General features: G+C 39.4%; 1 protein-coding gene across 2 annotated transcripts in view; it reads left to right on the top strand.

The window, feature by feature from the left end:
* Window positions 1-19,587, top strand: part of GPBP1 (GC-rich promoter binding protein 1) — a 34,415-nt gene extending 14,828 nt beyond the window's left edge. The window contains exons 3-11 of one of the 2 annotated variants that reach the window (XM_054288190.1): window positions 3,457-3,580; window positions 4,059-4,282; window positions 4,912-4,978; window positions 7,006-7,190; window positions 8,131-8,256; window positions 8,722-8,886; window positions 12,441-12,625; window positions 15,893-15,995; window positions 17,103-19,587. In XM_054288190.1, coding sequence (XP_054144165.1) covers window positions 3,457-3,580; window positions 4,059-4,282; window positions 4,912-4,978; window positions 7,006-7,190; window positions 8,131-8,256; window positions 8,722-8,886; window positions 12,441-12,625; window positions 15,893-15,995; window positions 17,103-17,261 — 1,338 coding nt within the window. In that variant the 3' untranslated portion in view covers window positions 17,262-19,587. Of the gene's footprint in view, window positions 1-3,456; window positions 3,581-4,058; window positions 4,283-4,911; window positions 4,979-7,005; window positions 7,191-8,130; window positions 8,257-8,721; window positions 8,887-12,440; window positions 12,626-15,892; window positions 15,996-16,662 lie in introns of both variants that reach the window. The other variant, XM_054288183.1, reaches the window with a different exon arrangement.
* The last annotated feature ends 7,190 nt before the right edge of the window (window positions 19,588-26,777 follow it).

Here is a 26,777-nt window from a genome sequence, read left to right as displayed (position 1 = left end):
AGCTTGGAAATGGGAAATAATAATCTCTTAATTGTTAGAATTAGTAAATATTCCTGGAGGTCTATCTCAGAAGTGTTTTTTCTACTCTTTCTTAATTTTGCAAATGCAGAAGCAGAGTCAGCTGTGGAGATTAAAACTCCTGTTATCTGTTTCCCTATTTGTAGACCTATCTTCATTATAATAGTTTGAATTCAATATTCATAACTGCTGCTATGAGAATTGCTTTGTTTTTTTTAATATAGAAACTTTGTGCAGTCTGTCACCTCCATGGAAAATGCTTGGCCTTGAGAAACTTAGGGCAGTAGGCTTTATGGTATTGTTAAATGCGTTAAATGCGTGGGGAGATGGCAGTGTTAATTGTGTTCCTAATGCTTTGATTCTGTATGTCTACACAAACATAAACACATTTTTTTAGTCAGGTCGTTGAATGTCCTTATTTATATCACTTTGTTTAAGTCTCTTCTACCCTGACCTAGCTAGGCTCTTTGTTTAGTATAGTCTGTTTCTGGGAACATAAAGCCTATCTGTTCCAGGATACATAGTGTCTGAAAATCCAAATTAAGAAGCAGTTTCTTTGTTTTCATTCTCTATGATTTCTGATTCATTCAACTCTTTTGATCTGATTTTTTCAATGTAATATGTTTTAAATTGGAAAAGTATCTGGAGCTTAATTGATGTGGTGTCACAATTGCAAAACAATCTTCACTACATATTTAGAGAGTCTGCTGCAAGAGCTTTACCTGCATGCTTTATGTGCCAATATAGCAGGATAAAACAAAGTTTCAGAAATACTCTAGCACCACTAGAATATATCTGAAGTATGGGTTATATTTGTCACCTCATTTCTGAATTGTGTGAAATCTTTTTGCAAGTGCATTTTTCCTTTCCTCTTCGATGATTATTTGCCTCATGGAGTTTAGTTAGATTTTCTCCTCTTTCAGAAACTCCATGTTGTATGTATTACTCTGTTGTAATATTTGTTGGAATGCACCTTATTTCCCTGTATTACCTGCTCCCTCAATGATGAGCGTTCTGTGATACACAGCCCATTTGGATTTTAAGTGCTTGAAAAGTCTGTTTGTAGTTCTTAGTTTGCAGAATAAAACTTGTGAGTCCTCCACAAGGCAGGTCACAAGTGTTGTGGCTCCCTTCTGTTTCCTAAAATAGACTTATTTTCTGCTGTATATCAAAAAAGCAAGAGAGAAAAGCAGGAGATGAAGAGGAAGGGGTGAGGAAGGCAAGGTATCTCATGTTTCATACAGAATGGAGCTGGGGTGAGGCTATGGTATCAGCAACATTTAAACATTTTAAACATTTGAGAAGTAGAATCTGAGCTCTGCTTAGTCAATTTTTTATATACCTGAGATGTGATCACTTTCAGAGATTACACCTATAGGACCCTGGTTTTCCCCTTGAGCCCTTGGTAGCTGAGATGTTTTTCCTTACATAGGTCAAGGCTGGCATTACAGAAACCTGCTACCAGGAAACTGTGATTGTGAATGAGCTTTTTAATGTGATACACAGACTGTAGCTTGATTGAAATCTATCTCATCTATTGCTTCTGATTTCCGTTTAACAGCAAGCTTTTCTCATGTCTCTGTCAACTACACAGCAAAATCCACCTAAATAGGTGTGTATCTGTCACTCAGTGGGTTTTGTCCAGGTCTGGAACTAATGTGTTGTGTCAGTGCAGTATTACAGATGGGCAGCTGGAATGGGAAGGTGTTGGGAATAGTGAAACCATTTTGGGACATGGACAGAACTTTTAAGAAAATATTGCTGTGAAAAGGGTATGGGAACATTGCAGATAGATAAAGGCAGTTTTACAGTTCTCTTTTACTTCTTGTTAAGCAGTTAGACTTCCTGTATTTTTAAAATCTATGTTGTTTCTATCCCTTTTTCTTGATTGGCTGAACTGAGTCAAATAGTTTCTCAACTTACAGAAGTAATCAATACATTTCCTTTTGATTACGTAGCTTACTGTCATCTCTGCCTCTAGAGGCTTCATAGGCAGGTATCTCCATCATGTGGGGAAAATGCAAACTGCGTGATCTTTGCACATGGTTCAGAAGCGTCGGATTCCTGGTAGCATGTACGACTCAAACATAACATATAAAATGCTGTCAGTTATACTTTGTAAAAACGTTGATTTTTTTGAAGGTCATACAAAAAAAGAAAGTTGAATTCCAAAAACAATCTTTAGAGGTGGTTGTATGTAAATGAACACATGAAGTATCTTCTAAAATTTCACCTAAGATTGGCAGATCTTGTGCTTTCTGAAATTTTTGACAGCTCAGTCAAAATCTGTTTAAGGATTTTCTTTCACGTAAATATTTAGATTAATTTGGTAATTTTTGAAGTACTTTTATTTTAACAATTTTTTGCAGTCTTCTGGTCTTGCTCTCTCCAAGGAGAGTTTGTCGAGTAATTCATGTCCCATGTCTCAGATTGAGAGGGTAGTCCCTGTACATTTGACTTCTAAAAATTAACAGTCTAAAAATACCTGCTTTGATTTTTGTCGACATGATTATTTGAGTTTGAATTTTAAGCAGTGAATATTGAACAGCACCTTGAGCTCTACAGGGGCATTTCCATAGAGCTTTGGGGATCTTTTTTTGTGTGTGTGATTTCCTGTTAGGGTTAGGTGGGAAGAAGGAAGTAAGTTTAAAGGTACACTCAGAAAGAAGTTATAAGGAAGATATGGGTTGTGTAAGGAAAAATGTTTTTTGGTTTAATTCCTTTAGGTATGAATTCTAGTCAGGATGTAGTTTGATTTCTTGGTGCTGTTGTCAAGATAAGATTTTAGTTTACGGCTTCCTACTGATATATTAAAGATTTATTTCTTTAAAAATTTTTTAATGTGTGTTTATAAGCTGAAAATTTGAAGTATCTTTGTGAATCTGGGCACTTCTGATTCTAGATTTTATTAGTATTTCATAACTACTTCTATTTTCCTTTTTAAATTGTAATAATGACAAGATTAATGAATTAAGTTTTGTTTGAGTATAGCTACCTGGGGTGGAAGGGTTTCCTTGCTTTCTGTGGAATGCCTGTATGTAGTCTCTGAAAATCTAGATTAAGATCCCAGACTTCTTCTCAGCCTTCCAAGTTGTGATCTTCTGTCCTTTCTTATCTTTAAAAAAAAAACTTCTTCTGCTGCAACACATGTCACTTTTGCTCTGTTTTGCTGCCAAAACAAAGTAGACACTTCTTACCTTGTGTCACAGGCATGTGACTTAAGGGCTGTTTCAGTGTCCTGGATCAGAAGATGCAGCTTCCACTTTGTTAGCCTGCGAGATGGTGACACAGCTCTGCATGAGAGGACTGCTGCATTGTCTGTCATTCAAAGTTCTTGTAAGAATGAATTATATACTGTCAACAATGTGCATGTTACAGTTCTGATGATTAAGTTGTTAGCAATCAGATCTCAGGTGTACCATTTATGCTCCTTTGCAGTCATCACTGAATTTTGAGAAACATTCTGAAAATTTTTCATGGGCAGAGAATCGTTATGAAGCAAATCGCAGAAGACACAATTCTTCGGAAGGGTTTGATCCTAACACTGGAAGGCCAAATGGAGGTATAATTTATGGAACACTGTGAATATGTTTGTGTCATTTCTTTGTAGCACTAGCTAGAAAGGAAGTCTGATGACAGCTCATGTGTGCTAAATGCTTTTTCTGCCGTGAAAGAGAGGTAATGGAAAGACTAATCTGGGAGAGGATGTGAGCATAAGGGTTGGCTAAAGTGATGCGATTCCAGGTGTATTTCTCTCTTGAGTAGAATACGAGTGTTGAGTTAATACTCTAGGCCAACAACATATAAAATGAGTAGACAGAAAAAGAGGTTGACTTGTTGTAGCATTGGCTGGCTATTTTCTCTCTGGCACTGTTTTGTGAGATCCTTCCCTGCTGCTTATGTGAATGAAAACTTGTTTCCTATGCTATTGTATCCCAGTGTATAGAACTTGTGATTCAACTTTTTTAACAATTCTGCAGAGTAAAATATTATTTCTAAATGGTTTGTAATTACATTTATTTAAAATTTTAAAATCCAAGGGCATTTTGGGCGAAAAGAGAGGAATGGCTGGCGTTCACAAGGCAGAAATGCTCCAGAAAATCTAAACCAACATGGAGGGTACCATGGTGGAGGTTCCCGTACTCGTAGCAGCACCTTCCATTGTGGAAAAGGCCAGGGACTGCGTGAAAACAGTGTACTTGGTAATGAAACCCAGAAAAAGGAAGTAAAAGAAGTACCCAACCAGTTTGAGGCTGAGGACTTCGTAAGTAAATTGTAATTACAATTAAAAAGGTTTCATTTGTCTGCAAATACCATTTTGTCCATTACAAGTCGCTTCATGAGATTTCACCAGTTTCAGATCATCATGTAAGGAATTTTCTGTAGCTAAGGGAGTGTTGGTAGTTTGTCTAATAACTTGTTTCTCATTTTATAACCAGATTTTTCACTATATGTTTATTATTGTTATTTGTGTATTTAAGTGAAACTACAGTTGGATTCCTATCTGCTGTGGTATGTGTATGTATTAAATTCTACACAGTTACCTTATTGGAATCTGAAATAGTAACAAAAGTAATTTTCATGCCTGTGGCCTTTGAGCTCTGATGCTTTAACCTGCAGTTGGGATGTAAGGGGAAGGGTGATCTTACTCTTAGAAGAAACATACATGGCTGGATTTTGCTTTCTCTGCTGCTGTCACATAATGGCATTGGCTGCTGCCTGAGATATTTTGTTAGAGAAGAGAAACAAGTAAACATTTTCCTGTTTGGTTCCTGGGGGAGGTGTTTAGTCTGTCAGCACAGGTCATGCTGCTGGTGTTATTGTGATTCTTTAGTTCATTCATCCCACAGTTCAAGGGTTACTTTTTTTAAAAATGACAAAACTTTCTTTCAGCCATCTTTAAATCCTGACTATGAGAGGGAACCAAACCAGAATAAATCTCTAGCTGCAGGTGTGTGGGGTGAGTATTTTTGATGTTTTTAAATGCAAAAACATAGCAGATATCTGAAGCTGTTTTATTTGAAACACGAGCCTCTTTTTAGAATTCTACAAGTATAGATTGAGAAGACTTCAATATTATTACAATGTAGGTATCTTTTTGTTAAAGGGTAGCACTTCAATATGCGTATCAGTTAGCTAGTCTGTAGATGGTACCACAAATAATAATCTTTCTCAGAACAAGTATACGTCTTTTTTTGTAAAGATGTCAAGAAATCTTCACCTTTATTTTCAAGAGGAAGTGCAATGAAGGTTGGTCACCTAAATAAGTGGTATTGATTGCTAGCTGAAGGCTTTGTAAAATGAGTTGGAAGAATTTGGAGAGAAACCTGGGAGAGCTGGAAGAGTAGTTTAGCTTGCAGAGATTTAAGGTCTCTTTCTGGAAGCAAATGTCTTGTGCTGTTGATTGTGTTTGTGTATTGTTTGTATGACAAATACAATCCTGGGCAGGGGCATTGGGGAGACCGATAGTCTGGATTGTTTTCACACACCTGAGTGTGTGGCGAACACTTTGCAATTCTGATGGGCTTTATGTTTTCAGTTGTTTACCCCAAGAAGGTGGTAGCTTCAGATGGCAGGGGTTTTAAAGTAAATGTACCCAAAATACGAATATCTCTCTTTATTAAAAAAAAATTAATTAAACATTAATTTACTTGTCTACTTATACTACTGCTAATACTGAGATTTTAAAGATATTTTAATTTGTTGATTCTTTTCTCATACTTAACCAGCATTTTTTGCATGCTAAAGTAATATTAGATATAGGCCAACCCCCTCAATATAAATATCTAGTTGCTGCAGACCTTTACAGCATCATAAATAATTGGACAGCTTTCTGGTTTTGTGTTGTTAGCAGCTTTCATGTGATAACCTATCTTTCAATAAAAGAGTCTTGTTTTGTAATTGAAAAACTGAAGGCTGTTATTATTCCCTTTAGAAGGAAAAAATTTTTCAGGATAGAGGAGTGTTACAATCCCTTCTAATATCTGTTAAAAAAAACATAGACATCTCTTAGATTCCATTTTACGTTGTGTATATGTGATGGGAGCCTGTAAATATTATGAAAAATCTTGTCATGAGATTTAATGAGAATTAAACTTACAGTAATGATAACTATTTTGTAGCATCTATCTGCTAAACAAAGCAAAAGTCATGTATTCTTTTAAGATAGGGTTTGTTGTTTTTTTTTTTTTAACCGAGGGAATAGTGAAGTAGAATTGCTTGCAGGGAGAGGAGATAATCCTTGAAAAGGCTCTTATGTTGGAATGCATGTACAAAAAAAGATTTTTTTTTCTTTTTGAAAATTTTAGAACTGTTTTTAATGGATGTTCCTTAATACTGCTAAATGGCAGTTTCTCTAGTTTGATAGCTGACTAATTTGTATGTCTCCTAATTTGTTCTCCAATGAACATGGAAATTTTTTCCTCTTATGTCCATCTGAAGCATGGACCTAGAGAAACTGGTCATTGCCATGGTCTAATGTGTAGTGCACATCTTGTCTCATGTTTCTAGAACCTCAGTGCAGAGCTCTAAATTGAGCTGTTAATAAATATATAACTAATTATTCTTTAGGAAGTCTTAAGGGGAATATGAAAGCCATAAACTCTTGTGAAGTTTGAGTAACTTCAACAACAACTAACAGTATTTTGATTGTAGAATTACTACATAGGAGTCTCTAGAAATGTGTAGCAGGTTTCTTTGAAGAATATATTTTCTTTTGAAAAGTGCAGTTCCTGCATTGCCAAGTGAAATATTTTTAAAATGATGACTGTAGAAAATGCAACAGAACCTGTGTTTTTCCAGGTTTTCACAGTATGTTATTTGTGGAGCTAATACTGATTTAAGTTCCTGATTTATGCCTGTTTGCTCTGAATCATATGGCTGTTCCGGTACCTTATGAAATAAAAACTAGTGAGTTGTGTACACAGACACACACACACACACACAGAGATATATCTATATATATACACACTTCTTTTTTTCTTCCAGAGTACCCTTTAAATCCCAAATCTAGATCTCAGAGAATGCTGGTCATTAAAAAAGGCAGTACAAAAGAACTGCGGATATCTGGATTCCCAGTAGTGGGAGCTCTTCACTCGCAGCCGGTAAGGAATGGAACTGGCACAAGTGTTTATAAAGGATTAGTCCCCAAACCTGTAACTCCACCTGCAAAGGTGAGTATTGGATACCAGTGTTACAAAAAACATGCCTAGAAAAATCATGCTATGATTCCAAGTGTGTTTATTTCATCCCTGACAGTACCGTTCCTAGATTATCATGTATTTAACACTTGCAAAATGCAACACACCCCAAAAATGAATAGAAACAACTTTTTTTTTGCAGTTTTCTTTTAAATTATATCTTAGTTCTCTTTGCTTCCCATCTACCACTTTTGAGAAGTGCAGCAGCTGTACAAGTGAGAGTAAAAATGCTGGTTTAAACTTATGGAATAGCAGTCCCTTTTGTATGTAGGATTTCAACAGAACAAAATTAGGTACATTGTAGAGAGGTATAGTCAGCATAATATTACCTTCAGAATTTATCCCAGTTATAGACAGAGATGACATTATAACTTAGTAGTATCATTCTGGTCTATTTCCAAATGCAACTTTCCATATGCATAATCAGAATATTCTGAGTTGGAAGGCACCAAGTCCAGCTCTTAAATGAATGGTCCATATGGACTTCAAACCCACAACCCTGGCATTATTATCACCAGTCTCTAACCAACTGAGCTATTCTCACTGGTTTAATCTCTATTTTTTTGTTTCAGGAATTTTTCTGAGCTCTTGGGAGCATATGGTGGATTAGTTCTTAACTCTGTAACATTTTTGAATCTAAAATAATACTTTCAGCTGTTGAAGTCCCATATTTCATTTTCGATACCTCAAATATAAGGATCTTAATTGTTTCGAAATTTTAGTTTTTATATAAACAGCGTGAACAGTATTTATGAGCAGATGAATTGCTCATAAACAGCCTCTTTTCCACAAGAAAACAGATGTTTGCACTACATTAAGGTTGCAGTTATGATTTGCTTTTGCTTAATCATTTTTCTGAAGATTCTTGAAAAGAATCCTTTTGTAGTTAATGACTCTTTACTTCTCTGTTTAGCCCACACAGTGGAAAAGCCAAGCAAAAGAAAATAAACTTGGGAATGTGTTTCCTCATGAATCTACATATGGTCCTTTCAAATCAACTGTCAAGGCATTTGCTGTAACACAAAATTCAGTGAAAGAGGTAAAGTAGTAGCTGTAATAAAATTTATAAAACATTTAATTTGCTTAAGTGAGGATGGCCAGTAAATTTTATACAGAATTGTATTAAATATGGGGTTTTTTTGGAACTTAATGTTCAGAAAAGGTGGAATGCACATCACTGGCCTCAAAATACTGCAGTTTCCTTTGTAGGTTTGATTTAGAATAAAAACCCACATCAGAAAATACAGCCTGATACTTTTAGACTTTAAAACTGCTAAAGGTGTTACATGTTTCAGAAGGCCCACTGTTCACTAGCAGTGCTCCATAAAGCTGCATCTCTGGGTTTACATCTGCAAACTGTTTATACCAAAATACAGATCTTCCTTCTACTTTTGACTGTGAATATATGTGAAATCTGAAAGAACAGGTACCTGTGTCTTTAATTAAAATTTTTCTGAATGAACACGTTTCTAACATTCTTTCTTTTTCTGACTTCCTTCACTAGTGTAATCGGTCAAATTCTTCATCCCCTGTTGACAAATCTGGTCAGCTTCGTTTAACAAAATTGACAAGAATGCGGACTGATAAGAAGAGTGAATTTTTGAAAGCATTGAAAAGAGATAGAGTGAAAGAGGAACATGAAGATGAGAATCATGATGGACAAGAGAAGGTAATTTTGTTCATACTTGCTGTAGATCCAGTAGGTTTCAGACAAATGATAAACTACTTCTAATTTTGCTGTAAATAGCTGTTGGTCTATGGATCCTTAAATGAAGGAAAGGAATTACCTTTTGATTAATTTAAAAACATTGTTCCAAGTACTACTCTTCCTCCAGTGCTGGTTTGTAGTTTCTTTTGGTCTTTCTGCAGTATTTTTTAGTGCATGTTGATGACTTAAGTACTTGTGTGTCTTTAGCAACAATAAAAAAAGATACATTAGGCTAAGTAAACTAATCATGCAAGAATTGATATTGGAAAAGACCTTTGAGATCAAGTCCAACCATTAACAGTACTGACAAGCCTGCAAGTAAACTGTGTATTCAAGTGTCACATCTAAATGGCATTTAAATACCTCCAGGGATGGTGACTCAGCCACTTCCCTGGACAGCCCATTACAGTGCTTGACTACCCTTCCTGTGGTAGAAAGTCTTCCTATGAAGAAAGTCTTCCTGGTGTCTAACCTGAATCTCCCCTCACACAACTTGAGGCCATTTCTTGTGTCCTGTCAGGGTGTTGGCCCCACCTGGCCACAGCCTCCTTTCAGGCAGCTGTAGAGAGCGAGAGGTTCCCTTGAGCCTCCTTTTCTCTAGGACAAACACCCCCAGCTCCCTCAGCTGCTCCTCACAGCACTTGTGCCCCAGACCCTGCCCCAGCTCCATTGCCCTTCTCTGGACTCTCTCCAGCCCCTCAGGGCCTTTCCTGCACTGAGGGCCCAGCCCTGGACACAGCACTGGAGGTGTGGCCTCAGCAGGGCCCAGCACAGGGGGACAATCCCTGCCCTGGCCCTGCTGGCCACAGCATTGCTGATCCAGGCCAGGATGCCATTGGCCTTCTTGGCCACCTGGGCACAGCCTGGCTCATGTTCAGCTGCTGTCACCAGCACCCCCAGGTCCTTTCCAGCCACTCTGCCCCAGCCTGTGGCACTGCCTGGGGCTGTTGTGACCCAAGGGCAGGACCTGGCACTGGGCCTTGTTGAACCTCACACCATTGGCCTTGGCCTGTTGATCCATCCTGTCCAGATCTCTCTGCAGAGCCTTCCTGCCGTCCAGCAGATCAGAATTCTCACCCATTTTGGTGTCACCTGTAAACTGACTGAGGCGCACTTGTCAAATCATTGATAAAGTGGTCAGTAGAGAGCCCTGGGGAGCCCCACCCATGAGCAACCGCCACTCACCACCCACCACCCTCTGGGCTCAGCCATCTAGGCAGTTTTTACCCAGTGAAGAGTGCCCCTCTCCAAGTCATGGGCTGACAGCTTCTGCAGAATTCTCTGGGATACTGTGTCAAAGAAAAGGTTTTATTGAAGTTTAAGCAGAAAACATCCACAACCTTTTCTTCATCCCCTAAGCAGTCCCCCCTGGTCATAGAAGGTCTACCTTCCTTGGTACCATGGCAAGTCTGACATGCCTGTAGTTCCCTGGAATCTCCTTCCAATACTTTCTGCAAATGAGCATCGCGTTTTCCAACCTCCAGTTGCCTGGGACCTCTCTGGTAATCCGGGGCTGCTGGTAAATGATGGAAAGTAGCTCAGTGAACTGCTGACTCCCTCTGTACTCTTGTGTGAATCCCACCTAGTCCCAACAGACTTGTGAAGGGCAGTATTTCATACTCTGGCTGCTAGTTATCCTACAAAACAAAAAAGTTTGTTCTGCTTCTCAATGCTTCTCAAACCATTTCCTTTCTAATTAGTGTTTAGATAGCCAGAAGTTCTCTATTCTTATCTAATCAAAGGAGCAATAGCTCACTATATGCATAAACCACTGGTTCTAACTAATTGAGAGCTTGAAGGCCTATAAGGCTGGGTATAATATGCATCAGGTTTCTTTCAGTCTGTATTGATTTATGCAGTGTTCGATTGATACTAGAGAATATTTGTGTCAAATGCTACCAGCCACCAAGTTATCATACCAGTTATCGTAGTCCAGGTGAAAATAAGTACTTTATTATTCAGAATGAGGTGCTTACAAGCCTGTTTGCTGTAAATGAGTGGTTTAAAATGTCTTATTAAAACAAAAAATCCCATAAATTAGAAATCAGCCAGATAAACAAATGGTTTTGAGGAAGTGATATTAGGCTTTTGAGATATTAAAAAGGAAACAGTGCCAGTGTACATTGCTGTTAAAAGTGAAATTGACTTTACTGACCCTGATCCTTTTTCAGGCAAAATGCAATTTGCTGTAATGGGACTGTATAACCTAGCTGTATGTGTCAGCTAAGAAAATCCTACATCTTTTCATTAGGTATTCTGTGACTGAGTACCTTGAAATGGATATTGGGGATAGCTTTGTTCATGTGCTCAGGAAATACACAAAGATTTTGATTTAAGATTATAAAGATCTTAGGAACCATCTAGAGATTCAGAATTATGAAATAATGAGGCAAATTGTACTCAGCAGCTGAATCACACTTGGAAGAAGCTGGTTTGTCCTACAGAACTGCTTAGTAAATTTATAAATTTTTCTTGCTATTATGTGACCTATTCTTCAGGCATATAATGTAACAGCTGAATGTGTGTTTACTGGGATATGTGTTCTTAACAATATCTTGCTGACTGTTCTAATATTTCTGAAAGCAGACAGCATATGAGTGGGAGGGAAACGATGGTGGTGTTGATCCTGTGCTCTAAAGTATGATTTCTTACAGGTGCAGAAGATTGCATTATTTCCTCCTGCTATGGGTAATGCTGTTATATGCTCAGTTTAGGGATTTTGTTATTGAGAAGGTTTTAACTAATAACGATTCTACTCTTCTTTGTTTTTACAGTTGGTAAGACTTCTGAGACTATTCGGCTCCTTCATAAATACGAATTATGGGTTGCTGAATGAGTAGAGTAGAAAGAAATACCTCATGTTTATAGACTAAAGACCTTTTAATCTTTGAGTGAACCTGAACAGTTGTCTTTGTAAATAAATTTTCTTCCTGATTTGTATTTAATGTCTAGTAATTTCCAGTTGGTGTTCACAACAGCCTGAGAAGCTAGGGTTGAGTGCATGTGTGTAAGTGAGCTTGTCTGAATTTAAAGAGCAGTATGCAGTCTTTCTGAATTCATGGCAGAGAATTTGAGGTATGGGTGTTGTGACCTGTCCCTTAGACTAAGTAAACTTGAGAACTCATATATTTTCAGACTACTTCTGCCACATACAGCTCTGATATTTACTTAGAAACAATAAAAATTCAACAGTCCATTATTTCTGTAAGTATGAAGAACAGCTGAAGTACGTTTGAATTTTAATATACGTATGAAACTTTGAAGGAAAAAAATTTGGGGAAAAGCTTGTGAGGTGCTTTCTGCATTATTTAATCAGTAGTGTATCTTAGGAATTCTGTAGCATGCAGGTGTTGCAAATGCCAGAACAGAAGTGAAGTACCTGTGAAGTACAGAGTCTCTCCATTTAAATTTAATTTAAACTAAACAGAACTACTGAATTGCAGCACTTCTGGATATGTACTTGTGGATGGAATTCACTTTTACATTTTTTAATGTAAAATTATTTTTGTATTTAGGATGATGAGTCCTTCAGCTTCCATAACAACAACAGTTCTCATCGTGAGAGAGATATGAACCAAAACTTTGAAAATGAAATTCTGCAGGAGAATGGCAATGCTTCAATTACACCTCAGCAGATCATTCAGTCTTCAGCTTTCCCTCAGGCAAATGTTCTTTCAAGCTCACTTGAGGCAGAGCATAGGTATGTACTATATAAAACATAGAGTGTTTCTTCATGATAGCTGAGCATGTTCATAAATTCTTGCTAGTGCAGAAGTCAGAATCTGAAAACTGAGAAAGCGTAAAATGTTTCTTGACTAATGTAAAATTTATCTTTTAGACATGTACTGCTTTAACATGAGATATACTTTGTTTCTTAGACCTGTGTACTGATTTACATCCAATTTTTAAGTAAAAAAAGTTTATTTCTTAATAAAGAATATAGCAAACTACATAGTGATTTCATCCCTCTGATTTTGGTCTAGGTGTCTGGGAGGAACAATACGTGTAATTGCTGTTTGAATTAAAATATTTTAAGTGCTGCATCTTATATAAAACTTCAATGAGCTTTTAATCATTATTAAAGTAGTTAATTATTTTTGTAGCTGACTTGTTGACACTATTAGTGATATCACAAGACAGTCCACTGGAAGGTGAGAAAGTAATTTCATGAAAATTATTGAAACAGTTCTATTATCCCAGTAATCCAACTGCAATAGCATTTGGTAGATATGAGAATTATGCTGCTGGATAATCATGGCCCAATCTTCTGTCAGATTCTTATGGTTTAGACAGATTTTTTTTCAGTGATAGTCTATACATTGGACTAGACAACTCTTCATTTTGTAGTGCGTGTAGAAGAAACTTTCATTTCCTCTTACTCCTCCTGAGGATGAAGAGTACAAGGCACCCTGCTCTGCTCCTTTTTTCCCCACCATTGGCAACATCACTGCCATAAGTGACACCGTGTGGGATGAGTTCTGTCACTGGAGCATTGTGGATGGGGCAGGCTCCTCAGGAGGCACAGACAGCAGGAGAGGTGGGGGAGTGATGTTGTATCTAATGGATAGGGTGGAATATTTGGAGCTTGTGACTGGTGATGGCATGGTTATAGGCCTCTGGATAAGGATTAAGGAGCAAACAAAAGCAGATGTCATTGTTGGAGTCCACTGTAGGCCACTCACCCAGGATGATGACACTGACTGTCCTTTAAGGAATTAAGGAACACCTCTAAATCAACTGCTGCTGTCCTAATGGGGGACTTCAACTTGCCAGATATTAATTTGGAATAGCAAAAATGGAAAATGGTGCTTGTCATTGTAGGGAGAAAATCTGTGACTGAGAAAGACAGAATATTCTTCATCCAGAGGATAGTTGGGCACTGGAACAGGATTCCCAAAAACACCAAGCATGACAGAGTTCAAGTGTTTGGGCAGTATTTTCAGCTACAGGGTATGATTCTTGGGGTTGTTCTGCTCAGGACCAGGAGTTGGATGCCATGTTCTTTGTGGATCCCTTCCAATTCAGGATATTCTGGGAGTCTGTGAAATCTATGGCCACTAGAGGCTCATGATTTTTTGGCTGGTGGGTGGGAGTCAAATCTAACTCTTAGTTTTTCAATTCAAATTACTTTCAATAGTCTTGTTAGGATTTCTGGGCAAATGTCTTTCTTCTGTGGTATTCCAGAGAGGCTGTGTGTCCATACTGCCACAGTGCTTTGGCTGTGAGCTCAGCACACATGTGGACAGATGTTGTGGTACCTTTTCCCTTTTTGTGGTAAATTGCACAATGGGTCACCACCTTAGCTCCCAGGTTACTTTTGCATGCCTAGGAAAAGTATTGGCACATTTGGTACAAAAAGGGCTTCCTTCCTGCTGGGGAAGTTTCCAACGTGCAGCAATCCTGTTGGTATCAGGTTGGCTAATCCAAAGTAATTTTTTATGTAGTTCATCCTTCTAACCATTCTAGAATGGTGTCAGTTTAAAGGGACACTGGTGCTGCTAACATTACAGACTGTTGCTTTAAAGTTAGTTAGCTATTAGCCTAAATTTTACTTACATTAACAGAAGCTCTGTAGCTATTTACTTCACTGAATGCCATGCTTATGTCTGAGCTTGCTTGCAGTAAAACTGAAGATCAGCTAACTGTCATTGAACTGCATTGAGCATTGTGTTTTTCTGTACAATATATTCTCTTAGAGTTTTGGATGACTTGATGGTTCCTGCCTGTTATGCTTTCCAATTTGGTCCAAATGCAATAGAGGATACAATTTCTATTTCTGTTACTGTCCTACTGACTTTTTTTTAAACAGAGTAGCTTTCTCCTTCTACAATTCCAGGCTTTTGTTACAGTTCTAAAAATGCAAATTTTCCCAGTGCATATCCACTCACTGTATTGGGATATAGAGTTCTTTGTGGGGAGGATTGTGTTGACTGTTGATTTTTTGCTGCTATCTGCCTAAATGAAGTCCCTGGTATGGGGTGTCAGCTGTGAGTTTGTCTTGCTATTTTAATATATTCACTGTTTTTTAGCTCTTAAGTGTCAGTTCTGGCATACATTTTAGAAACCTTTTTGTTTTTTGTAAAATAACTTTAGTCTGTTTTAATGTTTAAGGTCAAAAGATACCTGGTTTACCTGAAGAAGGTGCTAATCCTTTTGGAAAAAACTTTGCAGCAAGCAAACTTAATGCCTTCATTGTTAAATGTCACAGTATCTTCACCTTCAGATAATCCCTGTTTTTATACCATCTTCAACTGTAAAACCACTTTCTTCCTGCTCAGATACTGCCATCCTTCTTTAGGAACTAGCCAAGACATGCTGATTATTGCATCTTTGTATATCTTAAGCTTAGTTATGAGAGGATTCTTTTCCTCATTTCTTCCCCTTATCCCAAAATCCACTCCTAGCTGTTTGAGCTGAAAAACCATCATGTGCTGTTGGCTGAGACTCAGTTGTAAAGAAACCTGACACAGCTCTTGATATTAGCGTGTGGTATAAAAAATAAATCACATGAGGCCGTTGCATTCCATTGAGGGACACCACCAATATTCTTTATGCTTTGCTCTGCTTTGTTATTCAGGAAAACCTGCAGAGTCCCTCAGTGTGTCTTTGTCTCTTCATATTATTCTCAGGGGAGTAAATACATTGGTGCTTCACTGACAGCTTTAAGTTATGTTAAGAAAACACATTCTTACTGTTCTGACACAGATCTCTTGCCTTAGAATGAAGTTTTTACCACATATGATGGTTGGATAGGGTCATCTTTAAGGGACCTGAAAACTCAGCTTCTCTGCTTTACATAGCTTTTACAAGACTTTGAACTTACACTTATGTGAGAGTTTGTTAAAAAAAAAATACTGGCTGATTAATCAATGCATTTGTTACAGGTCTTCAGACATGTATGTAGGCAGAGCTTGAAGTGTTTGTGTGTGTGTAGCAAATTCCTAATGTTGTCCTTCTTAATTTAAAGGTTGTTAAAGGAGATGGGCTGGCAGGAAGACAGTGAAAATGATGAAACATGTGCTCCACTAACTGAGGATGAGATGAGGGAGTTTCAAGTCATTAGTGAACAGGTAAAACTAAGTTAATTTCCATTATATACCTGCAGTTAGTTACCCTTGATGCCTTCCTTTGAGGAGGATCTGCAGTAATTTTGATCATTAGGGATGTTGCTGTTGCAGTACCATTTCAGTACTGTGCTTTTGGAAGTATAGTTGCTTCAGAAAAATCGGGTACCAATGCTGACTGTAGCTCAGGCCTATTCACAAAGCATCAAGGGAAGGTTAGGGTGTACTTCTGGGTAGTTTAGGTATTGTTGGTGGTAAAAGTGCACAGGCTTTCAAGCTGCTTAGCCTGAGGAAATAGAGTCTTCTTTCATTCTTTCAAGGTTTTTGTTTTTTGTGCAGTTTCTGTGGTACTCTGAGAGCTGCAAATTTTTTTTTTTGTGGAATTGTGAGACATTTAATTTACTAGTAACAAAGTATGAAAAAGTAATCTAGACTTGACTTTTCCTTCTTTTTTTTTTTAATTTTTTTTTTTATTTTTATTAGGAGTGTTGAGTATACCTGGTGGGGTCAGTGAGAAAGAATCAGAAATGAGAATAGTGTGAACATTTGGTAATTCCAATATTATTTGAAATATTAATAATTTAATATTGGAATATTAAAATTTCAAGTGCTTGTTTTAGTGCACACATTCTGCATGATATTGAAAATGCAGTAATTCCTTTCTTTTTTGCAGAATCAGCTGTTTCCTTTCTTCAGTATCTTTGTATTTCCAATTGCTGAGATACCCATTCTTCTCTGCAGCATTGCTTCTGGGCCCCTTCCCTATTGTCCTTTGCCCTTCTTAGCACAGATGTTTGCAGCGCTGTGGGAAAGGGGACTGGATTGCAGGGAGAGACCATTTGGGAGAAAAGATCTCTGGGGCAAGATGTGTGAGGACATGGGCGAGACCAGGGTGAGCTCTCATTGACTGCAGGAATTCAGCACAGCTGGAGACACTGGGATACAGGTGGCAGGCCAGAGGTGAAGGCTCACAGGGGAGTTATCCTTTCTGTGTATATGAAAAGCTGTGGATCCAGTGTAGCCCAGAGGTGAAGATGCAAAGAGTATTGAATTGCAACAGATTGTTGTGTTGGCATTTTCTTTCTCTAAATGTGTCATGTTTTCACATTTCAGTTACAAAAAAATGGCCTTCGGAAAAATGGCATTTTGAAAAATGGCCTCATCTGTAATTTTAAATTTAGCCCCTGGAAAAACAGCACTTTCAAACCTGCTCTGGAGAATGAGGATTCTGAGACAAGCAGCAGTGATACATCAGATGATGATGATGTGTGAAGACTTCTGTAACACCTGTAGAAGTCCATTTGTTCTTGTGAAGATTGGGGATGTTTTGTCCAAAAACAAAAATTGTCATTTGTGTAGTAACATGCCCACTACAGAAAGAATAATGGGACTTTCCTCTGAAGGAAGCAAGGAATTTTCTGTTGGGTGTGTTGAAAATCATTTTAAGTTCTCTGTAAACGAATGTCGTAGAATGAGGCCTTGTGTTGACCCAGTGTTGACTTCCATCACTGAAGCATTTCTGACTAGCAATGTGACAATGTTACAAATCAGACTTTCTCACTTAATAATAAAAGCAAAGAATTGTGTAATATCTTGCAAAGCTTCTGTCTTAAAATGTCTAAGGAAGAAAAGGGCAGCTTGTCGCAGTGTTTTGCTTGCCAAGTCATTTTTTTCTTACAGTGGAAATCATTGAGTCCACTTTGTATGCAAAAGGGGCAATGTACCATGTTGGCTAAAATGAGCGAAGTGCACTAAAACTCTTCCTTAACTGAGTTGTTGAACTGTTCTACAAATAACTGCTCTTTAGCCATTGGTTGTGTTGTCGTTGTTATTAATGGCAAAAGACCCTGATGTTACAGTTCCAAATTTCTAGAATTAACTTTTAAATTGAAGGCTTTAAGGGGTATAGCAAGACCCTTATTCTCACAGTGACTTGTGGGAAAATAAGCAGTTTGATTTTGCTATTCAACATGCGGAAAAATCATTACAGTGACTGGATTTGTCCACTACATGGGAAATAAATGATTTACAGAGTATTGCCTCACTGCACAGCATCACGGGTATTGTTTTTAAAACAGCTAAGTTTGTTTGCATTTATAGTACATGTACTCTGGCAGCAGTGCAGTTGTGCATTTCAGTGCAAGGTAAAAATACCTAGTAATTTCATCACTGGATCTTGCTTTTATAGCAGCAGAAGTATATGTGTGCAATAGCCACCTCTTTTGCTTACTCAGTGTAAGACTTTTTCTTTGTGATCTCACATTTAAAAACCATTATTGTATTATTTATAGTTTTAGTTGGTTTATTTTAGTTCTTTAAATGTTGTCCATGGTTGTGCAACCTGTGTAGCATTAATTCATAAGCACAACTGCTCTTGGGGATGTTGCATAAGTTTATAATATAGCACATATATATATATATGTATATATATATAGATACTTCCCTGTCAAGATGTTTTTGAATTCTACTACTTCTTATAGTAAATTATTTGCAGTTTAGAACTTGAAAGCAAAAAAATTTATAAAGTTGAGATTCTGTCCATATTTCTTTAGGAAAATACTTTTTTTATAAGGTGACATCAATTTTGGGCCAAATTTGGTATGTTTCTCTTTTTTATTTATTGTTAATTTAAATAGGTATTTCTTTTCAAGAGGTCAGTTTTTGTATTAGAAGCTGCTTGCAAATGTTGATGTAGTTAATTTTGGCCTGGTATATTTAAATACTCAGTTTCTAATCTAAATTTAAGAGGATAAAAATGTTTCTTTTTTAAAAAGAAAACTGCATTATCTGTAATGATGTTTTTCCTACCTGCATGCCTTATACACCTTTTTCCTTTCCCTGTCCTGAATTTTTTTTTACTGACTTTGACACATGGTTGTAGTTTGTTCACTTTTTGGTTTTCACATACTATAAACAGGATCTTCTGCCTAGCTTAATTATATAGTGATATGTGGATGCACTGTTTTAATAGGAAGTGAAAATGTTTTTCCTTGACATTTCTCAAAGTGGGGTGTAGACTTTTCCCCCTTCTTTATTCAGTTTTACTTTATTTCAGTCACCTCAGGAATTAACTCTCTGAGAAGTTAATGTAATTATAGAAGAGCTGTGTTAAAATTGTATAGACTTTGGAAATTTACAAGTTGGAATTGAGAAAATTATCTTTAGAGGAAGTGGGAGTACTAGTCATACTTGGTACTTCTTCTTTGCTAGTTTATATCCTGAAACTGGTAATGGAAGCACTGATTATAATGAACTGTGGACAAAGCAGGTAACAGGAACTAGGCAGTGGTTTTGCTTTGTAGAGTGAAACACTTTTATAGCCTTCATAACTTTTCTCTGACTGGTTTCTCCTCTTGTGTCTGCTGATACTTGTGGATTAATTTCTGGTAGTTTCTACCAGTTCAGAGACTCCTCATAAGTGTGTGTGGCCCCTGGCTTAAGTGGTTATCTGCCTGCTCTGTTATTTCTGTTGGCCCTTCATGCCAGTGTGGGAATGGATGAGATTTGATATTTCCACTGAGGAACTGGATTCCCTTATGTTATATTTGCTTGTGACAAAGCTGAGTAGAGTATCCATCCTCTTCTGTGTCACCTTAAGACACTTAAGAAACTTTTAGTCACTTACTGTGGGAACTCTTTTAGGTTTTTTTTTCCTGCGAAATGTCACTCAAAACAGTGTTTGGTTTTTGTAGTATACTTCCATAAAATGTATGAAAGCATTTTATTGTACAGTTCCTCTTCCTTTTTTTCAGTGCTTGATGATGTAGAGAAGAACAAAATTGGATTCTCTAGTATTAAACAATGCAACCTTATGCATCTTTGACTTTGTTCCTTTTCCAGGGCAATTTAAGTAGTGCATTGGCCTTTTTGTTTTCTCATACATAAACCATGATCCATTCCCAGAATAAGTCCTCTCTTGTTTTTCTGCTTCACCAGGTGTCTGTGTTAAAGGATTGAGAAGTTGGTGACTAAACTTGCCCATATCCTTAGTGGGCACTAGTAAGCTTTGGAAATACTTTGTCAGTGCTGGGTTAACAGAGCTTGACTTCAGTGGTGTTAATCACAGGTGGCTGCATGCAGACATGATTTGAAGTCGCATTTCTCTTCATCTTCCTGGCTTTATTGGTGGAGAACCATGTATTCCTGGTTCCCTGTTCCAACCCTCTTCAAAAGCAAATAGTAGTGATCACTCACTCACTGGTTCTTCTGATCTGCTGTTGATGGAGAATGTACTCTCAGCCTGCTGCTGGCATGGAGGGTGCCTGAGTTTATGGTGGGGAGCTGGGGATCCTTCACCTTATTCAGAAAGACCAGAGGCCTCCCTCGCTGGCTTGTACAGGGCCTTTCTCTCTTAAGGTGTAAAAGAAGCTAGTTGTCTTTGTGTGGAAATTGTTAAAACTATAGTAAAGTTGTCCACGGATTCATGTTGGATCTTGTCAAGAGTCTGAAGAAGATTTTAATGGTCATCCCAGTCTTTGATAAATGTTACCAAGTGTGAAGGAAATGAATTTTTATTCTCCTATACAGTTGCCTGTGAGGGATAAACATCTGCTTGATTTGAGGTTGGGGACTTCAGTGTTTCTTTTTAAAAGAATATCTATTTTTCAGTAAATGCATTTAAACTACTGGCTGCTAGAAACTGGAAGTATAGTTTAGTCAAGGATGCCTTTGTTTATCCATTTTCAGTTTGCTGCTAGGCAGCAGCTGAGGTAATTTACTGAGCTGCAGGGAACTTTTGATCTGATTAAGGATTATTGCACTTGAGCACCAAGGATTACTGGCTCATTAGGATAATAAATGTGCTGACTAGCTGGTCATCTTTCCTCGTGCTGTTGTTCTTGCTCATTGGTGAGTTTTATTGCAAACTGAATGAGGTTTGTTTTGTAGCCTGGATCACTCTGCAGCTGTCCTTAGAGGTACCTGGAAATGCATTTGCTAAACCAGCACTGGCAGTGATCTGCAAAGCAGTCTGGCTCTGGATGGGGCACAGGATAGTGCCAAAGACTCTTCTCTCACAGGAGGTTTGCACTTCCTCAGGAGATTTGTAAGCAAATTCTGAGGCCGGTCTCTCTTACTGGATTGCCATCTGGGAGAGATCTTCAGACTGAAGAAAAACTCACTCCTTCAACCAGTGCGTTAGTGGAGTTTACTGCTGAGTTCAGTGTGCACCACACTCTGCTTCTGCCGTAGTCCCTTGTGCAGATCAGATCCTCTGATGGATGTGGAAGGTCTCACAGGGTCTGTAGCAGCATGCATTCCTTAAATTCCTGAAAAGATACCCAACAGTAGGCTTGTTATGTAGACTTCATTCTTCTTGGATATTGTTAATATGCAGCTATTTATTTCCCTGGCACTGGCATGATTTTCATAGAGAAATGCCATTCCATACCTGCAGAGCAAGTGCTCATTTAGTTTTGTCTTCTATGGAGATGAAATATACAGCTTTGAAGTGAAAGAGTATTTTTGGTAAGTGATGATTGCTGATGTCCAGGCAGGCATCTGCTTAACAGACTGATGGAGCTTGAGTCAATATGGAGAACTTGAGTTCCCCTTAGGAGATGAGGGGAGAGAACTCTTTCTGTGAATACTAAGTTTCAGCTTGGGAAGCAAAGGGAAACAAACTCATTCTGCCAGGAAGTGTCAGACTTGAGAACTGTTTCAGGAAATTGCACATGCTTGAGAACTTGGACCAGCCTGGTGACCTCAGCTATTTCGTTTTACTGGTTTAACAGGCTGGTGGTGTACTATCCTGAGTTGTGATCTTCTGAGCCTATAGGTCCTGAAACACAGCTGTGCATTAGGTACCAACACAGGGCTCCTGGCTGGCCCTGAACCCAGAGGGTGCCTGGTGTTGCCTTAGTGTTACCAGAGTTGTGTCAGGGAAGGTGGTGCAGCTTTTCCTCCAGTCAGCTACTCGTCATAGCCAGTACAGGAGATGGTGTGCAGCTCTGATCCAGCTTAATCCAGCATGGTGGCTTTAGTATTGTGGCTTCCTTGTTCCTTTTGTGTGATAGCTTAAAGTCTGGGGGCTCTGTGCTGTTCTTGTGTATTCCATCTCCCCTTGTTTTCTGCTGAGGACTGCTGAAGCAGAACCATCTTTAGCAAGTCAAGGTGCCTCCTGTCTGAGCTTAAGTGACTGCATCATGGATAGGTAAAAAAGAGAGCTTTGAGTTGTTTAGAATACATGTGCATGCACTGTGTTGCATGGATGTGTTCTATTAGAATTTGAATGTAATACAAGGGGACATTGTAGAATTGTTAGCAGTAATTATTTTCTACGCTTGCCATTTGTGCTTGGTTGGTTTTACTGGTGTTCTTGTCATGAGCATCACATTTTTTTTCCTGCCTTAAATTATAGCCAGGCTGAAGGGCCTCTTCCTCAACAACTGGGTTAATTTTTTATTTTTCTACGATATTGCTTTAGGTAACAATTCATGTTGTTTGTAAGGATAATGAAAATGAAAGCTGTCTGAAATGAGCTGATCTGTAAGGAATTGACATTCACTATAAGCAGCCTGCTGAGTCAAGCCACTGTTTATGCCAAGTTTCATTACCAGAAGCTGAGAAACACTACTTTATTCATTGGAAGGCTGTTTCAGAAAGAAGCTCAAGTATGAATGTAAATTTTATTTTCCTAAATCCTCGTGTGAACATTTATTTTTCTTTGCTTCAGTTTTTTTTTTTATTGTCCACCTCCAAAGTGGGCATGCACAAATAATCTTTGTACAGAATAAATGCATTTTCATAATTGAGATAAAGGAATTAGTTATTCTGAAAATGCGATTTGTAAGTATCTTAATGTTCCAGATAAATTATAACTGAGTATTATTTGATTTTTAGTCTTTCCTTTTATAAACTGCTGAAAAAACAAGCACATTGTTGTAGATGAAACTGGTAGTACTGGCTACCTTATGTTTCCACTGGCTGTGATTATGGTTACCTTATGTTTCCACTGGAAGAACCTGGTCATTTACTGCTGAATGTACCGTGGGACCAGTTTTCCCTGGCTGACCAAGCCCCTCAGCATGCAGCTGCATGCTGGCAGAGCCCAGCAGATGTGCCAAAGGCAGATACAGTTGTGGAGAACTCAGGGACAAAAGAGGGGAAAAGTTTTCAGTGATAAGGGCAAATGGGAGCAAACAGTCTCATAATTTTGAAAAATAAAGGTCTGCAATAATTTTGTTCTGATCATGTAGTTGGAAAGTGAGTCTTCCAATGACAGGGAAACATTCTCCCTGCCTGTTAGTGGCTGGTTCTGCGTTAGATTGCAGCCAACTTTTGTTGCATGTGATGATCCCAGATTATGCTGTTTCATTGTAAGAAGGTTAATATCTTGACTAGTTTATGTAGAGGTTTGATGTGGTTCTCTTGTTCCTTTTTTTTGATTTGTGTTGAGAGAACAAGCTGATAGTGATATGCCAGGTTTAGCAATGAGCAAGCAAGATCCTGATTTTAGTGGATGTTCGTGCAAATTCTTACCTTAACCTTGGTAATTTATTGACTTGAAGAAAATGGACCATACTGCCACAAGGATACAAAGGTAAGTTAACATTGAAGGACTCAGCACCGAAGTACCAGAGGAGGGGAGTAGTTCTGTGTTTTGTGCATGGCAAAGATGATGTGTTAAGTAAGTTAAAACCAAATACTAAGTTAGGCAGGTGTCCTGGTGTCCTGCCAGGTGAGTGGTATGTGCTTGTGAAATTAAAATGTAACAGTAACACATGCCTGGGAGGGCTTGAAGATTGCATGTGCTTGTGCTTCCTGGCTTTCAGCAAGGTTCTCTGTTTATAATCTTGACTTTAATTTTCTTTGAGTACCTTTCTTGTGCCACTTTACAAATCACAGAACCATGAGGTTGGAAAAGACCTTTAAGACTGTCAAATCCAACCCATGCCCTAACACCTCAACTAAACCACAGCACTGAGTGCCACATCCAGTCTTTTTTTAAACACATCCAAGGATGGTGACTCCACCATCTCCCTGGGCAGACAATTCCAGTACTTTATCACCCTTTCCATAAAAAACTTCTTGCTAACATCCAACCTATATTTCCCTTGCTGCAGCTTAAGTCTGTCTTGTTCTATCAGTTGTTGCCTGGAGAAAGAGACCAACCCCCACCTGACTGCAACCACCTTTCAGGAACTTGTAGAGAGTGTTAAGATCACCCCTGAGTCTCCTTTTCTCCAGAGTAAACCCCCAGCTCCCTCAGCCGTTCCTCACAGGTTTCTGTTCCAAGCCCCTCACCAGCCTCGTTGCCTCCTCTGGACCTGCTCGGGTGTCTCAAGGTCCTTCCCAAACTGAGGGCCCAGAGCTGGACACAGCACTCAAGGTGCTGCCTCACCAGTGCTGAGTACAGGGAAGGGTGACCTCCCTGCTCCTGCTGGCCACACTGTTCCTGACACAGGCCAGGATGCCACTGGCCTGTAAGGCCACCAGGGCACACTGCTGGCTCGTGTTCAGCCGCTGTCACCAGCACCCCCAGGTCCCTTTCTGCCTGGGCACTGTCCAGCCACACCACCCACAGCCTGTAAAATTACTGGGGGTTACTGTGGCCAAAATGCAGGACTTGACAACTGGACTTGTTAAACTTCATCCTGTTGGACTGTGCCCATCCATTCAGAGGTCTCTATGCAGAGCCCTCCCACCTTCCAACAGATCGACACAGGATCCCAGCTCAGTGTCATCTGCAAATTCACTACTGAAAGCCTCAATCCCCTCATCAATGTCATCAATAAAGACATTGAACAGCACTGGCCCCAGCACAGACCCCTGAGGGACACCTCTGGTGAGCAGCCACCAGCTGGATGCAGCACCATTCACCAGCACCCTCTGGGCCCGGCCATCCAGCCAGTTCCTAACCCAGCACGGAGTGCTCCTGTCCAAGCCGTGGGCTCCCAGCTTTTCCAGGAGTGTGCTGTGGGAGACAGTGCCAAGGCCTTGCTGAAGTCCAGGTACACAACATCCACAGCCTTTCCCACATCCACCAGGTGGGTCACTTGGTCATAAAAGGAGTTCAGATTCGTGAAATATGACCTGTCCCCCGTAAACCTGTGCTGGCTGGGTCTGACACCCTGGCCATCCTGTGAGTGCTGTGTGCTGGCACTCAGTATAAACTGTTCCATAACCTTGCCTGGTACAGAGGTCAGGCTTACTGGCCCATAATTACCAGGATCCTCCTTCCCACCCTTTTTATGAATGGTTGTCACATTGGCCAGCTTTCAGTCCTATGGAACCTCACCCTCACCAGTGAGCCAGGACTGCTGGTAAATGATGGAGAGCAGCTTTGCAAGCTTATCTGCCAGCCCCCTCATCACCTGGGATGGATCCCATGGATTTAGGAACATCCAGGTGGCTCAGCTGTTCTCTGATAACAGGGGGACCATTCTGTCTGACACCACCTACCAGCCCAGGAGGACAGCTGTCCTGAGGACAAGTTGTCTTTCCACTAAAGACTGAGGAAAAGAAGGCATTAAGCACCTCTACCTTTTCCTCAACTGCAATTACTGAGTTCCCTCCCACATCCTGTAGAGAACAAAGGTTGGTCTTACCCTTCCTTTTGCTGTTAATATATTTGTAAAAAGGCTTTGGCCTCCTTAATTTTTTTCCTACATGCCCTAGCAACCCCCCTTGAATTCTTCCTCAGAGACCTGACCCTCCTTCCAAAGGTATTACATCCTCTTTTTATTCCTAAGCTCCTTCAAAACCTCCTTGCCCATCCAGGCTGGACATTTGCCTCATTGTCTCATCTTTCAGCACATGGGGACAGTCTGTTCCTGTGCCCTCAGGATCTCTGTTTTGAAGCACACCCGCCTTTCCTGGACTCATTAGTTTTTAAGGGCTGCTTCCCAAGGAACTCTCTGAATAAATCACCTAAATAGGCCAAAGTCTGCCCTCTGGAAGTCCAGTTTAAGAGTCCTACCGATGTTCCTTCTGATTTCACCAAATATCAAGAATTCTGTAATTTCACGATCACTCTGCCCCAAGTGGCTTCCAACCACCACACCTCCCAACCAGCCCATCTCTATTTGCAAACAACAGGTCTAACATAGTCCCTCTCCTGGTGGGGCTCACCCACCAGCCACAACAAAAAGTTGTCTTCCACACACTCTAAGAACTTCCTGGACTGCCTGTTTTCTCTGTATTAAGTTTCCAGCAGATGTCTGGTAGGTTGAAGTCTGAAACATTTTCCAGCTGCATACAGAATAAGTTGTCCACCTCTTCATCCTGGCTGGGTGGATGATAACAGACTCCCAGTAGGATGCCAGCCTTGTTGACCTTCCCCCTAATTCTTACCCAATGGCACTCAGCCTCATCATCATTAGTTTCAATACCCACGGCATCAAAAGCCTCCCTGGTATAAAGGATCATCCCTTCACCTCTTCTCCCTTTCCTGTCTCTTCTGAAGAGGTTGTACCTGTCCGGTGCAAAGCTGTGTGAGTCATCGCACCACGTTTCTGTGATGGCAATTTCATCATAGCTCTGCTCTTGCACCAGGGCTTCCAGTTCTTGTTTGTTGCCCATGCTGCACATATTGGTACACATGAACCTCAACTGGGCTGCTAATTTCATCCCTAACTCAGGCTCACCACCTTTGCGCCTGCTTCCAGAGAGCCCAGCTGCATCCCCTTCCCCTTCAAACCTAGTTTAAAGAACTCTCAAAGGTGGTCCTGATGTTGGTTTCCTGTCATATGAGTGGGAAAATTAAGACTGAAGAAAAGATGAGAAAAAAGCTTTAGCTTCTGTAAAATTGCTAAGGTATTTTTAGGAGCAGACACGATTCTGTGGGGT

The sequence above is a fragment of the Melozone crissalis genome, unplaced genomic scaffold, assembly GCF_028551555.1.
Source record: "Melozone crissalis strain CALT ecotype California unplaced genomic scaffold, PUWL_Pcris_2 ptg000005l_1, whole genome shotgun sequence".
Taxonomy (NCBI): domain Eukaryota; kingdom Metazoa; phylum Chordata; class Aves; order Passeriformes; family Passerellidae; genus Melozone; species Melozone crissalis.
The sequence above is the reverse complement of the archived record's forward strand: the minus strand, read 5'-3'. Positions and strand labels throughout refer to the sequence as shown.